This window comes from Oncorhynchus masou, chromosome 29, assembly GCF_036934945.1.
Source record: "Oncorhynchus masou masou isolate Uvic2021 chromosome 29, UVic_Omas_1.1, whole genome shotgun sequence".
Lineage (NCBI taxonomy): Eukaryota > Metazoa > Chordata > Actinopteri > Salmoniformes > Salmonidae > Oncorhynchus > Oncorhynchus masou.
In genome coordinates this window covers 87,523,436-87,539,964 of record NC_088240.1, presented here as the reverse complement: position 1 = coordinate 87,539,964, position 16,529 = coordinate 87,523,436, and the positions used below count along the sequence as shown (strand labels likewise).

General features: G+C 44.7%; 1 protein-coding gene across 1 annotated transcript in view; it reads right to left on the bottom strand.

Annotated features, from left to right (window-relative positions):
- Positions 1–16,529, bottom strand: part of LOC135521366 (cyclic AMP-responsive element-binding protein 5-like) — a 31,857-nt gene that overhangs the window by 768 nt on the left and 14,560 nt on the right. Inside the window, exon 4 of the mRNA XM_064947275.1 lies at positions 8,416–8,537. Coding sequence (XP_064803347.1) covers positions 8,416–8,537 — 122 coding nt within the window. The remainder of the gene's footprint in view (positions 1–8,415; positions 8,538–16,529) is intronic.

Here is a 16,529-nt window from a genome sequence, read left to right as displayed (position 1 = left end):
AGGGAGGGGGAGGGAGGGAGGGAGGGAGGGAGGGAGGGAGGGAGGGAGGGAGGGAGGGAGAGAGAGAGAGAGAGAGAGAGAGAGAGAGAGAGAGAGAGAGAGAGGGGGAGAGGGAGCAGGAGGGAGAGTGGCAGAGTAAGAGAGGGACAGAGAGGAAGGAAAGAAGGAAAAGGAGGGAAGGAAGGAAAGAGAGAGAGAGAGAGAGAGAGAGAGAGAGAGAGAGAGAGAGAATCAAGTCAGAACACATTGTTAACAGCCAACTGCAATAATGTGTCTTTAAGTTCATTTAGTGTAAAAGTTCCACAGCTTTACTGTAATCCCTGTACTGCTCAGTCACGTTCCTCGCCAAGAGCAGCAATCAGCAGTTGAAACAATAGCAAAGTGTTCTCCCTATCACTGTTTTGGTAAAAAGCAGAGGGTGGATGGGACTGAAGAAATGTAACCACTCTCAAATTCAAAGACAGAGCAATAGACCGACCATCCATGATATCAACATCATAGTTGTCATCATGTTTTTAGGTTATATAGTGTTTGCTTACATTTACTTTGTTTACAAACATTGGAGTAAACAAGCTTATATTTTAGGTTCTCAAGGGGAACGATAGTTGAACTATGCTTTTTGGGGCGGCAGGGTAGCCGAGTGGTTAGAGTGTTGGACTAGTAACTGGAAGGTACAAATCTGCCCCTGAACAGGCAGTTAACCCACTGTTCCCCAGTAGGCCGTCATTGAAAATAAGAATTTGTTCTTAACTGACTTGCCTACTTAAATAAAGGTCAAATATGTATTTATTTTATTAAAAGCTCATGAGCTCATAAGCTATATTCTTCAATAATCAATGACTACATATCATTAATTTATACGTCCCAAAATTGATATAGCAACTTCTGATTGCACCCTTATTTGAAGGACTACATGTTTGCAAACTATGGACTCATGACTCTTGGGGAGGTGTGTGTGAATGTGAGTGTGTGGGGGAGGCGGGGTTAGGAAGGTCTGGTTTTCAGACCAATAACAACAACAGACTTCCCTACCAGAAACTTCTACACTCCTGGAAAAAAGGCTTCCGAAAGGGTTCTGCGGCTGTCCCCTTAGGAGAACCCTTTTGGGTTCCAGGTAGAACTCTTTTGTCCCTCTGTGGAAAGGGTTCTACCTGGAACCCAAAAGGGTTCTACCTGGAACCCAAAGGGTTATACTTGGAACCAAAAGGGGTTCTTCAAAGGGTTCTCCTATGTGGACAGCTGAAGAACCGTTTTTGGTTCTAGACAGCACATTGTTTTCTAAGAGCAAACTGTTGTAAGCTATGCTCTCTTGAACTTCAACCAACCTTTCTCCTTATCTCTCTCCCCTGTGATATGCTGCCATGCTGTGTACTCCACAGTCCTGCTGAGACTCGCCTCCCAGCCGTGCTGACTGAGCACAGCTCTTCAACCATAAACGCCAGACCGCCAGACTGTGGGGACTGAGGAGGCTGGACGTGGCCTGGGTGACCTGACTCACACAGACAGCTTCCACAGCCAAACCCAGACCCAGACGTCAGCAGAGATACAGTCTACAGACCAGACCAGACACTGGATCAGCAGTCTGGGAGACAGAGAACAGTCTACAGACCAGACCAGACACTGGATCAGCAGTCTGGGAGACAGTGATACAGTCTACAGACCAGACCAGACACTGGATCAGCAGTCTGAGAGACAGAGATACAGTCTACAGACCAGACCAGACACTGGATCAGCAGTCTGAGAGACAGTGATACAGTCTACAGACCAGACCAGACACTGGATCAGCAGTCTGAGAGACAGAGATACAGTCTACAGACCAGACCAGACACTGGATCAGCAGTCTGAGAGACAGAGATACAGTCTACAGACCAGACCAGACACTGGATCAGCAGTCTGGGAGACAGAGATACAGTCTACAGACCAGACCAGACACTGGATCAGCAGTCTGGGAGACAGAGATACAGTCTACAGACCAGACCAGACACTGGATCAGCAGTCTGAGAGACAGAGATACAGTCTACAGACCAGACCAGACACTGGATCAGCAGTCTGAGAGACAGAGATACAGTCTACAGACCAGACCAGACACTGGATCAGCAGTCTGGAGACAGAGATACAGTCTACAGACCAGACCAGACACTGGATCAGCAGTCTGGGAGACAGAGATACAGTCTACAGACCAGACCAGACACTGGATCAGCAGTCTGAGAGACAGTGATACAGTGTAGCTGTGTTGTGGCCAGTAGAGTAAAGATATCATTTCACAGGTAAAGAGTTCTTAACATTGACCCATAATGCATTAACAACTACCTTAGAGTCCAATCAGACATCACTGTTCTGAAACTGTGGTGAGTGGTGACGGCTGGTGAGCCACACGTGTTGCAGACACATGACGAGTGTGCAGGTCTGGCTGTCTGTCTGTCCAGCCTGGTCTCAACTGTCTGCCTGTCTGTCTGTCTGTCTGTCTGTCCAGCCTAGTCTCAAGCTGCTGTCTGTCTGCCGTTAATCTTTGACTCGAGGAAACGTGACTCCCTCTATCTGTGTTTCTGAGAGATGAAGTGAGCTGTTTAAAGTACAGGAGCTGCCTGAGGGAATCTGATCTCCTGCTGCCTCCTCACCTCACCTGTAGCAGTCAGGTCACAGCCCTTCACCTGTCTGTCTGTCTGTCTGTCTGTCTGTCTGTCTGTCTGTCTGTCTGTCTGTCTGTCTGTCTGTCTGTCTGTCTGTCTGTCTGTCTGTCTGTCTGTCTGCCTGCCTGCCTGCCTGCCTGCCTGCCTGCCTGCCTGTCTGTCTGTCTGTCTGCCTGCCTGTCTGTCTGTCTGTCTGTCTGTCTGTCTGCCTGTCTGTCGGGGCTCTTGCTGTCACACAGCGTTTGAATCCTGACATGTGAGTGGGATACAAAGAATTCGCAAACAAACCCGATTTTGATAAACTCTCATATCTACTGGGTGAAATACCACAGTGTGCCATCACAGCAGCAAAATTTGTGACCTGTTGCCACAAGAAAAGGGAAACCAGTGAAGAACGAACACCATTGTAAATACAACCTATATTTATTTATTTTCCCTTTTGTACTTTAACCATTTGCACACCATCAAAACACTGTATAGAGACATAATATGACATTTGAAATGACTTTATTCTTTTGGAACTTCTGTGAGTGTAATGTTTACTGTTCATTGTATTGTTTATTTCACTTTGTATATTATCTACTTCACTTGCTTTGGCAACGTTAACATATGTTTCTCATGCCAATAAAGCCCCTGGAATTGAATTATAGGGAAGGGTAGAGTCTCCCTGTTGTGAGTGTGTGAGCTAGTCTGTTACAAATGGTTAGGAGTTGACTTGTGTGACTATACATGTTCCTGCTGAGTGTTTCAGGCCAAGGAAGTAGTTACCTGCCTGGAGTGTGTGTGTGTGTGTGTGTGTGTATGTGTGTGGGGGTGGGAATGAAGACAGTGTGTGTACAGTTACATTTGAACCTTTATTTAACTTGGCAAGTCAGTTAGGAACAAATTCTTATTTACAATGACAGCCTACCCCGGCCAAACCCTAACGACGCTGGGCCAATTGTACGCCGTCCTATGGGACTCACAATCACGGCCAGTTGTGATAAGCCTGGAATCGAACCAAGGTCTGTAGTGATGGCTCTAGCACTGAGATGCAGTGCCTTAGACCGCTGCACCACACGGGAGCCCAAACCTGCATGGAGTGTGTCTGTGGTGGCTGGGGGAACAAGAATGATAACCCTGCAAGATAAAGGGGACCACCCAGCTGTGGGTTGACCCGGGGTTCCCCTGGGCTTATCTTACTGTACTCCACAGATAAACACAGGTGAAGGCACTGTGCAGAGCAGTGTGTCGAATTCAGTGGATGGTTCTAGCAGGAAAACTGAGCATCCAAAACACATTCAAACACACTTAAAACAACGTAAAACAACAACCGACCTTGATTCAATAATTGTGCAGACTAGTGTATCAAACTGAACCAACGAGGCGTTTGACAAGCAGGTTTGTATTTCTTACTCTCATCTTCTCTACCCGAAGAGAAAACCCTGACACTTGGAAAGACAATGGCCATTTAAAACCTTCATTTAAATAATTGCTATTGTGCAGAATAGTGTAACTGTTATCTTGTCTACATGATAACCAGGTTAGTTGTCTTACTGTCATCTTGTCTACATGATAACCAGGTTAGTTGTCTTACTGTCATCTTGTCTACATGATAACCAGGTTAGTTGTCTTACTGTATCTTGTACATCAGGTTAGTTGTCTTACTGTCATCTTGTCTACATGATAATCAGGTTAGTTGTCTTACTGTCATCTTGTCTACATGATAATCAGGTTAGTTGTCTTACTGTCATCTTGTCAACATGATAACCAGGTTAGTTGTCTTACTGTCATCTTGTCTACATGATAATCAGGTTAGTTGTCTTACTGTCATCTTGTCTACATGATAATCAGGTTAGTTGTCTTACTGTCATCTTGTCTACATGATAACCAGGTTAGTTGTCTTACTGTCATCTTGTCTACCTGTTAATCAGGTTAGTTGTCTTACTGTCATCTTGTCTACATGATAACCAGGTTAGTTGTCTTACTGTCATCTTGTCTACATGATAATCAGGTTAGTTGTCTTACTGTCATCTTGTCTACATGATAATCAGGTCAGTTGTCTTACTGTCATCTTGTCTACATGATAATCAGGTTAGTTGTCTTACTGTCATCTTGTCTACATGATAACCAGGTTAGTTGTCTTACTGTCATCTTGTCTACATGATAATCAGGTTAGTTGTCTTACTGTCATCTTGTCTACATGATAATCAGGTTAGTTGTCTTACTGTCATCTTGTCATGATAACATGATAATCAGGTTAGTTGTCTTACTGTCATCTTGTCTACATGATAATCAGGTCAGTTGTCTTACTGTCATCTTGTCTACATGATAATCAGGTTAGTTGTCTTACTGTCATCTTGTCTACATGATAACCAGGTTAGTTGTCTTACTGTCATCTTGTCTACATGATAATCAGGTTAGTTGTCTTACTGTCATCTTGTCTACATGATAATCAGGTTAGTTGTCTAACTGTCATCTTGTCTACATGATAATCAGGTTAGTTGTCTTACTGTCATCTTGTCTACATGATAATCAGGTTAGTTGTCTTACTGTCATCTTGTCTACATGATAATCAGGTTAGTTGTCTTACTGTCATCTTGTCTACATGATAATCAGGTTAGTTGTCTTACTATCATCTTGTCTACATGATAACCAGGTTAGTTGTCTTACTGTCATCTTGTCTACATGATAATCAGGTTAGTTGTCTTACTGTCATCTTGTCTACATGATAATCAGGTTAGTTGTCTTACTGTCATCTTGTCTACATGATAACCAGGTTAGTTGTCTTACTGTCATCTTGTCTACATGATAACCAGGTTAGTTGTCTTACTGTCATCTTGTCTACATGATAATCAGGTTAGTTGTCTTACTGTCATCTTGTCTACATGATAATCAGGTTAGTTGTCTTACTGTCATCTTGTCTACATGATAATCAGGTTAGTTGTCTTACTGTCATCTTGTCTACATGATAACCAGGTTAGTTGTCTTACTGTCATCTTGTCTACATGATAATCAGGTTAGTTGTCTTACTGTCATCTTGTCTACATGATAATCAGGTTAGTTGTCTTACTGTCATCTTGTCTACATGATAACCAGGTTAGTTGTCTTACTGTCATCTTGTCTACATGATAACCAGGTTAGTTGTCTTACTGTCATCTTGTCTACATGATAATCAGGTTAGTTGTCTTACTGTCATCTTGTCTACATGATAATCAGGTAGTTGTCTTACTGTCATCTTGTCTACATGATAATCAGGTTAGTTGTCTTACTGTCATCTTGTCTACATGATAACCAGGTTAGTTGTCTTACTGTCATCTTGTCTACATGATAACCAGGTTAGTTGTCTTACTGTCATCTTGTCTACATGATAATCAGGTTAGTTGTCTTACTGTCATCTTGTCTACATGATAATCAGGTTAGTTGTCTTACTGTCATCTTGTCTACATGATAATCAGGTTAGTTGTCTTACTGTCATCTTGTCTACATGATAATCAGGTTAGTTGTCTTACTGTCATCTTGTCTACATGATAACCAGGTTAGTTGTCTTACTGTCATCTTGTCTACATGATAATCAGGTTAGTTGTCTTACTGTCATCTTGTCTACATGATAACCAGGTTAGTTGTCTTACTGTCATCTTGTCTACATGATAATCAGGTTAGTTGTCTTACTGTCATCTTGTCTACATGATAATCAGGTTAGTTGTCTTACTGTCATCTTGTCTACATGATAATCAGGTTAGTTGTCTTACTGTCATCTTGTCTACATGATAATCAGGTTAGTTGTCTTACTGTCATCTTGTCTACATGATAATCAGGTTAGTTGTCTTACTGTCATCTTGTCTACATGATAACCAGGTTAGTTGTCTTACTGTCATCTTGTCTACATGATAATCAGGTTAGTTGTCTTACTGTCATCTTGTCTACATGATAATCAGGTTAGTTGTCTTACTGTCATCTTGTCTACATGATAACCAGGTTAGTTGTCTTACTGTCATCTTGTCTACATGATAACCAGGTTAGTTGTCTTACTGTCATCTTGTCTACATGATAATCAGGTTAGTTGTCTTACTGTCATCTTGTCTACATGATAATCAGGTTAGTTGTCTTACTGTCATCTTGTCTACATGATAATCAGGTTAGTTGTCTTACTGTCATCTTGTCTACATGATAACCAGGTTAGTTGTCTTACTGTCATCTTGTCTACATGATAATCAGGTTAGTTGTCTTACTGTCATCTTGTCTACATGATAATCAGGTTAGTTGTCTTACTGTCATCTTGTCTACATGATAACCAGGTTAGTTGTCTTACTGTCATCTTGTCTACATGATAACCAGGTTAGTTGTCTTACTGTCATCTTGTCTACATGATAATCAGGCTAGTTGTCTTACTGTCATCTTGTCTACATGATAATCAGGGTAGTTGTCTTACTGTCATCTTGTCTACATGATAATCAGGTTAGTTGTCTTACTGTCATCTTGTCTACATGATAACCAGGTTAGTTGTCTTACTGTCATCTTGTCTACATGATAACCAGGTTAGTTGTCTTACTGTCATCTTGTCTACATGATAATCAGGGTAGTTGTCTTACTGTCATCTTGTCTACATGATAATCAGGTTAGTTGTCTTACTGTCATCTTGTCTACATGATAATCAGGGTAGTTGTCTTACTGTCATCTTGTCTACATGATAATCAGGTTAGTTGTCTTACTGTCATCTTGTCTACATGATAACCAGGTTAGTTGTCTTACTGTCATCTTGTCTACATGATAATCAGGTTAGTTGTCTTACTGTCATCTTGTCTACATGATAACCAGGTTAGTTGTCTTACTGTCATCTTGTCTACATGATAATCAGGTTAGTTGTCTTACTGTCATCTTGTCTACATGATAATCAGGTTAGTTGTCTTACTGTCATCTTGTCTACATGATAATCAGGTTAGTTGTCTTACTGTCATCTTGTCTACATGATAACCAGGTTAGTTGTCTTACTGTCATCTTGTCTACATGATAATCAGGTTAGTTGTCTTACTGTCATCTTGTCTACATGATAATCAGGTTAGTTGTCTTACTGTCATCTTGTCTACATGATAACCAGGTTAGTTGTCTTACTGTCATCTTGTCTACATGATAATCAGGTTAGTTGTCTTACTGTCATCTTGTCTACATGATAACCAGGTTAGTTGTCTTACTGTCATCTTGTCTACATGATAATCAGGTTAGTTGTCTTACTGTCATCTTGTCTACATGATAACCAGGTTAGTTGTCTTACTGTCATCTTGTCTACATGATAATCAGGTTAGTTGTCTTACTGTCATCTTGTCTACATGATAACCAGGTTAGTTGTCTTACTGTCATCTTGTCTACATGATAACCAGGTTAGTTGTCTTACTGTCATCTTGTCTACATGATAATCAGGTTAGTTGTCTTACTGTCATCTTGTCTACATGATAACCAGGTTAGTTGTCTTACTGTCATCTTGTCTACATGATAACCAGGTTAGTTGTCTTACTGTCATCTTGTCTACATGATAACCAGGTTAGTTGTCTTACTGTCATCTTGTCTACATGATAACCAGGTTAGTTGTCTTACTGTCATCTTGTCTACATGATAATCAGGTTAGCATCTTACTGTCATCTTGTCTACATGATAATCAGGTTAGTTGTCTTACTGTCATCTTGTCTACATGATAACCAGGGTAGTTGTCTTACTGTCATCTTGTCTACATGATAATCAGGTTAGTTGTCTTACTGTCATCTTGTCTACATGATAATCAGGTTAGTTGTCTTACTGTCATCTTGTCTACCTGTTTGTTGTCCTCTTCCTCCTGGGCCTTCCTGAACTCCTGTTCTATAGAACAGTCCAGCTCGCTGAACAGACCCACCTCCTCACAGTTCTTCAGGAAGCGCGTCGGGGTCGGCGTCTGGTCTGGAACACAGGAGACACCACTGAATATAAAACTCACACTGGAATGGAAATTAGCATCCTAGCAGGTAGCAACTTGGTCTGGAACACATGAGACACCACTGAATATAAAACTCACACTGGAATGGAAATTAGCATCCTAGCAGGTAGCAACTTGGTCTGGAACACATGAGACACCACTGAATATAAAACTCACACTGGAATGGAAATTAGCATCCTAGCAGGTAGCAACTTGGTCTGGAACACATGAGACACCACTGAATATAAATCTCACACTGGAATGGAAATTAGCATCCTAGCAGGTAGCAACTTGGTCTGGAACACATGAGACACCACTGAATATAAAACTCACACTGGAATGGAAATTAGCATCCTAGCAGGTAGCAACTTGGTCTGGAACACATGAGACACCACTGAATATAAAACTCACACTGGAATGGATATTAGCATCCTAGCAGGTAGCAACTTGGTCTGGAACACATGAGACACCACTGAATATAAAACTCACACTGGAATGGATATTAGCATCCTAGCAGGTAGCAACTTGGTCTGGAACACATGAGACACCACTGAATATAAAACTCACACTGGAATGGATATTAGCATCCTAGCAGGTAGCAACTTGGTCTGGAACACATGAGACACCACTGAATATAAAACTCACACTGGAATGGATATTAGCATCCTAGCAGGTAGCAACTTGGTCTGGAAAACATTCATTCTAGAAACAGATAAAAAAAATGTTTAAATATCGTATAAAACAGTACATTTGTAGATAACTCTGCACGGTATGTTTGCTGCCTGAACTGTTAAGTTATGATAGTTTGCTGACAAAGAAGAACAGCTGATGAATATAAAGTGGGCAGAGGCAGAGAACACATTGACCAAGCTAATGGACGTTCCAAATGGTTAGAAAAGCCACTCTCCTTTTACATTAGACAGAGATACTACTCTCACTAGCAACATTTCAGTTAACAATGTCCAGACCTCACCTACAGAGAGGGGGGGGGGGCTCGTTTGTTCCCTTCAGTCAGGCAGTGTTACTCTGCTCAGCATCAGGGGGCAGAGAGACCAGAGAGACCGGATCATGTTTCAGACAGTCCAAGGTGATTTTAGGATCATGTCCTTTTCAAAGGCTAAAAGCATACTCCACCACAGCCTGTTTATCCATTCTGGCTAGACTGGGGATTGACCACCAAAATACAGTCTGACCAAACCAGTCTGGCTTTCCCCATAGGGAGGATGAGAGCTTAACTCTTCAATTAAAACGTTTTCAAAAACTGGAGCGCAAGCGGTGTCCATTTCCAGAGAAGTGTGATGACGTGACAACTCACCGCATATGTCAGGAGAACAGACAAAACGTTGGTGAAATGAGGTAAGCTTGGGTGTTACATATCAAAATGGGGAAGGGGCTGGGGGTCGTTCAAATCTCTCTGGGTGACATGCTGAAGTTGTTTTAACCCTAAACAGGAGAGTCAGACAGCCAGGTGACTGATGATTGTCAACCCTCTCACATCCCAGCCGGAAGGCTCCGAGGTTTCAGAAAGACAAATGGACAGAGCGGTAAGAGAGAGAGGGAGGGATAAGGACACTGACTCGGCCGGGTCAGAAACCTGACTCTCCCGGTCGCTCAGTGTAAATAATAAAGAAGACCATCTCAGTCAGCATCAGCCGAACACACACACACACACACACACACACACACACACACACACACACACACACACACACACACATACACATACACATACACACATACACACACACATACACACATACACACACACACACACACACACACACACACACACACACACACACACACACACACACACACACACATATTACACACACACAGATACACACATACACACACACATACACACACACACACACACACAGACACACACACATACACACACACACACACACACACGCACACACACATACACACACACACAGACACACACACACAGTACCTTCAGAAAGTATTCACCCCCTTCACTTTTTCCACATTATCTTGTGTTACAGCCTGAATTTAAAATGTATTAAAATTGATGTTTTTGTCTCTGACCTACACAAAGTGGAATCTTGTTTTTCAAAATATGTTTACAAATGAATTAAAACTGAAAAACTGAAATGTCTTGAGTCAATAAGTATTCACCCCCTTTGTTATGGCAAGCTGAAATAAGGTCAGGAGTAAATGGACTGTGTGTGCATAGTGTGTGTGTGCATAGTGTGTGTGTGCATAGTGTGTGTGTGCATTGTGTTTAACATGATTTTTAACACGATTTTGAATGACTACCTCATCTCTGTACCCCACACATACTATTATCTGTAAGGTCCCTCAGTTGAACAGTGCATTACAAACACAGATTCATCCACAAAGACCAGGGAGGTTTTCAAATAACACAAAGGGCACCAATTAGTAGATGGGTGGGGGAGAAAAGCAGACATTGAATATCCCTTTCAGCATGATGTAAGTTATTAATTACACTTTGGAATTGTGTATCCATACACCCAGTAACTACAAATATTTCACCATGAGGACAATAGTGACTTTAAAACAGTTACAGTGTTTAACGGCTATGATAAGGAGAAAACTGAAGATGGATCAACAACATTGTAGTTATTCCACAATACTAACTTAATTAACAGTGTGAAAAGAAGGAAACATGTACAGAATAAAAATATCTCAAAATATGGATCCTGTTTGCAACAAGGCACTAAAGTCATACTGCAAAAAATGTGGCAAAGCAGGCCTCCTGGGTGGCGCAGTGTCCAGCTGTGCCACCAGAGACTCTGGGTTCGCACCCAGGCTCTGTTGCAGCCGGCTGCGACCGGGAGGTCCATGTGGCGACACGCATTTGGCCTAGCGTTGTCCGGGTTAGGGAGGGTTTGGACGGTAGGGATATCCTTGTCTCATCGCGCACTAGCGACTCCTGTGGCGGGCCGGGCGCAGTGCACACTGACCAGGTCGCTAGGTTACGGTGTTTCTTCCGACACATTGGTGCGGCTGGCTTCCGGGTTGGATGAGCGCTGTGTTAAGAAGCACTGCGGTTGTGTTTCGGAGGATGCATGGCTCTCGACCTTCGTCTCTCCCGAGCCGGGAGTTGTAGCGATGAGACAAGTTAAGATAGTAACAATTGGACACCACACAAAAGGGGGTAAAACAAAATGTGGCAAAGCAAATAACTTTATGTCCTGAATACAAAGTGTTACGTTTGGGGCAAATCCAATACAACATATTCAATACAATATTTTGAAGCTGTATCATGTTATGAGTATGCTTGTAATCGATAAGGACTGGGGAGTTTTTCAGGATAAAAAAGAAACGGAGGCACAGGCAAAATCCAAGAGGAAAACCTGGTTCAGTCTGCTTTCCACCAGACACCGGGAGATGAATGACAATAACCTAAAACACAAGGCCAAATCTACACTGGAGTTGCTTAGCAAGAAGACAGTGAATGTTCCTGAGTGTCCGAGTTACAGTTTTGGCTTAAATCTGCTTGAAAATCCTTGGCAAGACTTGAAAGTGGTTGTCCAGCAATGATCAACAACCGATTTGACAGAGCTTGAAGAAATATGAAAATAATAATGGGCAAATATTGTACAATCCAGGTGTGCAAAGCTCTTAGAGACTTACCCAGAAAGACTCACAGCTGTAATCACTGCCAAAGATGCTTCTAACATGTATTGACGCAGGGCTGTGAATACTTACATAAATGATATATTCCTGTATTTAATTTTCAAGACATTTGCAAAAATGTCTAAGAACATGTTTTCACTTTGTCATTATGGGATATTGTGTGTAGATGGGTGAGATTTTTTTTTTTTGTAATACATTTTGAATTCAGGCTGTAGCACAACAAAATGAAGTATAAAAAGTGAAGGTGTTATGTACTTGAGTGAAGACCCAAAAGCGGTTTTAACAGAAAACAGAGTTCTTTAATGAAAAACAGGAATGGCATAAATCCTCTTCCAACGTTGTCAATGGACCAAAAAGAACGTTAGTATAGTGCAGGATGCACCTGCCAGGCAGACTCCGACAGGACAGGACAAGGTGGAAGCAAACGAGACGACAGCTTGCTTCTGGCATCAAAAACACAAACAAGAATCAGACACTGAAAGTAGCAGGAACAGAGAGAGAAATAGAGACCTAATCAGAGGGGGAAGAGAGAACAGGTGGGAAAGAGTGAATGAGCTAGTTAGGGGAGATGTAGAACAGCTGAAGAATGAGAGACAGAGAAGGTAACCTAAAAAGACCAGCAGAGAGAGACAGAGTGAAGAGAAAGGACAGGAACAGACATAACAAGACATGACAGTACCCCCCACTCACCGAGCGCCTCCTGGCGCACTCGAGGAGGAAACCTGGCGGCAACGGAGGAAATCATCGATCAGCGAACGGTCCAGCACGTCCCGAGAGGGAACCCAACTCCTCTCCTCAGGACCGTACCCCTCCCAATCCACTAGGTACTGATGACCACGGCCCCGAGGGCGCATGTCCAAAATCTTACGAACCCTGTAGATGGGTGCGCCCTCGACAAGGATGGGGGGAGGGACGAGCGGGGGCGCGAAGAATGGGCTTAACACAGGAGACATGGAAGACCGGGTGAACGCGACGAAGATAGCGGGAGAAGAAGTCGCACTGCGACAGGATTAATGACCTGAGAAATACGGAACGGACCAATGAACCGCGGGGCCAACTTGCAGAAGCTGTCTTAAGGGGAAGGTTCTGAGTGGAGAGCCATACTCTCTGACCGCAACAATATCTAGGACTCTTGGTCCTACGCTATTAGCGGCCCTCACAGTCTGCGCCCTATTACGGCAAAGTGCCGACCTGACCCCCTTCCAGGTGCGCTCGCAACGCTGGACAAAAGCCTGAGCGGAGGGGACGCAGGACTCGGCGAGCTGAGATGAGAACAGCGGAGGCTGGTACCCGAGGCTACTCTGAAAAGGAGATAGACCGGTAGCAGACGAAGGAAGCGAGTTGTGGGCGTACTCTGCCCAGGGGAGCTGTTCTGACCAAGACGCAGGGTTACGAAAAGAAAGACTGCGTAAAATGCGACCAACAGTCTGATTGGCCCGTTCGGCTTGACCGTTAGACTGGGGATGAAAGCCGGACGAGAGACTGACGGAAGCCCCAATCAAACGGCAAAACTCCCTCCAAAATTGAGACGTGAACTGCGGGCCTCTGTCGGAAACGACGTCAGACGGAAGGCCATGAATTCGGAAAACATTCTCGATAATGATCTGAGCCGTCTCCTTAGCAGAAGGGAGCTTAGCGAGAGGAATGAAATGAGCCGCCTTAGAGAATCTATCGACAACCGTAAGAATAACTGTCTTCCCCGCTGATGAAGGCAGTCCGGTGATAAAATCTAAAGCGATGTGAGACCACGGTCGAGAGGGAATGGGAAGCGGTCTGAGACGGCCGGCAGGAGGAGAGTTCCCAGATTTAGTCTGCGCGCAGACCGAACAAGCGGCGACAAATCGACGCGCGTCACGTTCCCGAGTGGGCCACCAGAAACGCTGGCGAATGGAAGCAGCGTACCCCGAACGCCGGGATGGCCGGCTAACTTGGCAGAGTGGGCCCACTGAAGAACGGCCGGACGAGTAGGAACGGGAACGAACAGAAGGTTCCTAGGACAAGCTCGCGGCGACGGAGTGTGAGCGAGTGCTTGCTTTACCTGCCTCTCAATTCCCCAGACAGTCAACCCGACAACACGCCCTCAGGGAGAATCCCATCGGGGTCGGTGGAGACCTCAGAAGAACTGAAGAGACGAGATAAAGCATCAGGTTTGGTGTTTTTTGAGCCCGGACGATAAGAAATAACAAACTCGAAACGAGCGAAAAACAGAGCCCAACGAGCCTGACGCGCATTAAGTCGTTTGGCTGAACGGATGTACTCAAGGTTCCTATGGTCAGTCCAAACGACAAAAGGAACGGTCGCCCCCTCCAACCACTGTCGCCATTCGCCTAGGGCTAAGCGGATGGCGAGCAGTTCGCGATTACCAACATCACAGTTACGTTCTGACGGCGATAAGCGATGAGAGAAAACGCGCAAGGATGGACCTTGCCGTCAGAGAGAGAGCGCTGAGAAAGAATGGCTCCCACGCCCACCTCTGACGCGTCAACCTCAACAACAAACTGTCTAGAGATGTCAGGTGTAACAAGAATAGGTGCGGATGTAAAACGATTCTTAAGAAGATCAAAAGCTCCTTGGGCGGAAACGGACCACTTAAAGCACGTCTTAACAGAAGTAAGGGCTGTGAGGGGAGCTGCCACCTGACCGAAATTACGGATGAAACGACGATAGAAATTAGCGAAGCCCAGAAAGCGCTGCAGCTCGACGCGTGACTTAGGAACGGGCCAATCAATGACAGCCTGGACCTTAGCGGGATCCATCTTAATGCCCTCAGCGGAAATAACGGAACCGAGAAAGGGACAGAGGCGGCATGAAAAGTGCACTTCTCAGCCTTCACATAAAGACAGTTCTCCAAAAGGCGCTGGAGGATTCGCACGTGCTGAACATGAATCGGGAGAGACGGTGAAAAAATCAGGATATCGTCCATGTAAACGAAAACAAAAATGTTCAGCATGTCTCTCAGGACGTTAACTAGTGCCTGAAAGACAGCTGGAGCGTTAACGAGGCCGAAAGGAAGAACCCGGTATTCAAAGTGCCCTAACGGAGTGTTAAACGCCGTCTTCCACTCGTCCCCCTCCCTGATGCGCACGAGATGGTAGGCGTTACGAAGGTCCAATTTGGTGAAAAACCTGGCTCCCTGCAGGATCTCGAAGGCTGAAGACATAAGAGGAAGCGGATAACGGTTCTTAACTGTTATGTCATTCAGCCCTCGATAATCCACGCATGGGCGCAGAGACCCGTCCTTCTTCTGAACAAAAAAAAACCCCGCTCCGGCGGGAGAGGAGGAGGAGACTATGGTACCGGCGTCGAGCGAAACCGACAAATAATCCTCGAGAGCCTTACGTTCGGGAGCCGACAGAGAGTATAATCTACCCCGGGGGAGTAGTTCCCGGAAGGAGATCAATACTACAGTCATACGACCGGTGTGGAGGGAGAGAAGTGGCCTTGGAACGACTGAACACCGTGCGCAGATCGTGATACTCCTCCGGCACCCCTGTCAAATCGCCAGGCTCCTCCTGTGAAGAAGAGACAGAGGAAACAGGAGGGATAGCAGACATTAAACAGGTCACATGACAAGAAACATTCCAGGATAGGATAGTATTACTAGACCAATTAATAGAAGGGTTATGGCGCACTAGCCAGGGATGACCCAAAACAACAGGTGTAAAAGGTGAACGAAAAATTAAAAAAGAAATGGTTTCGCTATGATTACCAGAGACAGTGAGGGTTAAAGGCAGCGTCTCACGCTGAATCTTGGGGAGAGAACTACCATCTAAAGCGAACAAGGCCGTGGGCTCCCTAACTGTCTGAGAGGAATGTCATGTTCCCGAGCCCAGGTCTCGTCCATAAAACAGCCCTCCGCCCCAGAGTCTATCAAGGCACTGCAGGAAGCAGATGAACCGGGCCAGCGGAGATGGACCGGAAAGGTAGTGCGTGATCCAGAAGGAGAGGCCTGAGTAGTTGCGCTCACCAGTAGCCCTCCTCTTACTGATGAGCTCTGGCTTTTACTGGACATGAGGTGACAAAATGACCAGCGGAGCCGCAGTAGAGACAGAGGCGATTGGTGATTCTCCGTTCCTTCTCCTTGGCCGAGATGCGGATACCCCCAGCTGCATAGGCTCAGCATCCGAGCCGGCGGAGGAGGGTGGCAGTGATGCGGCAGGTGGCAGTGATGTGGAGAGGGAGCAACGGAGAACGCGAGCTCCTTTCCACGAGCTCGGCGACGAAGATCAAACCGTCGCTCTATGCGAATAGCGAGAGCTATTAAGGAGTCCAGACTGGAAGGAACCTCCCGGGAGAGGATCTCATCTTTAACCTCGACGAGGAGACCCTCCAGAAAACGAGCGAGC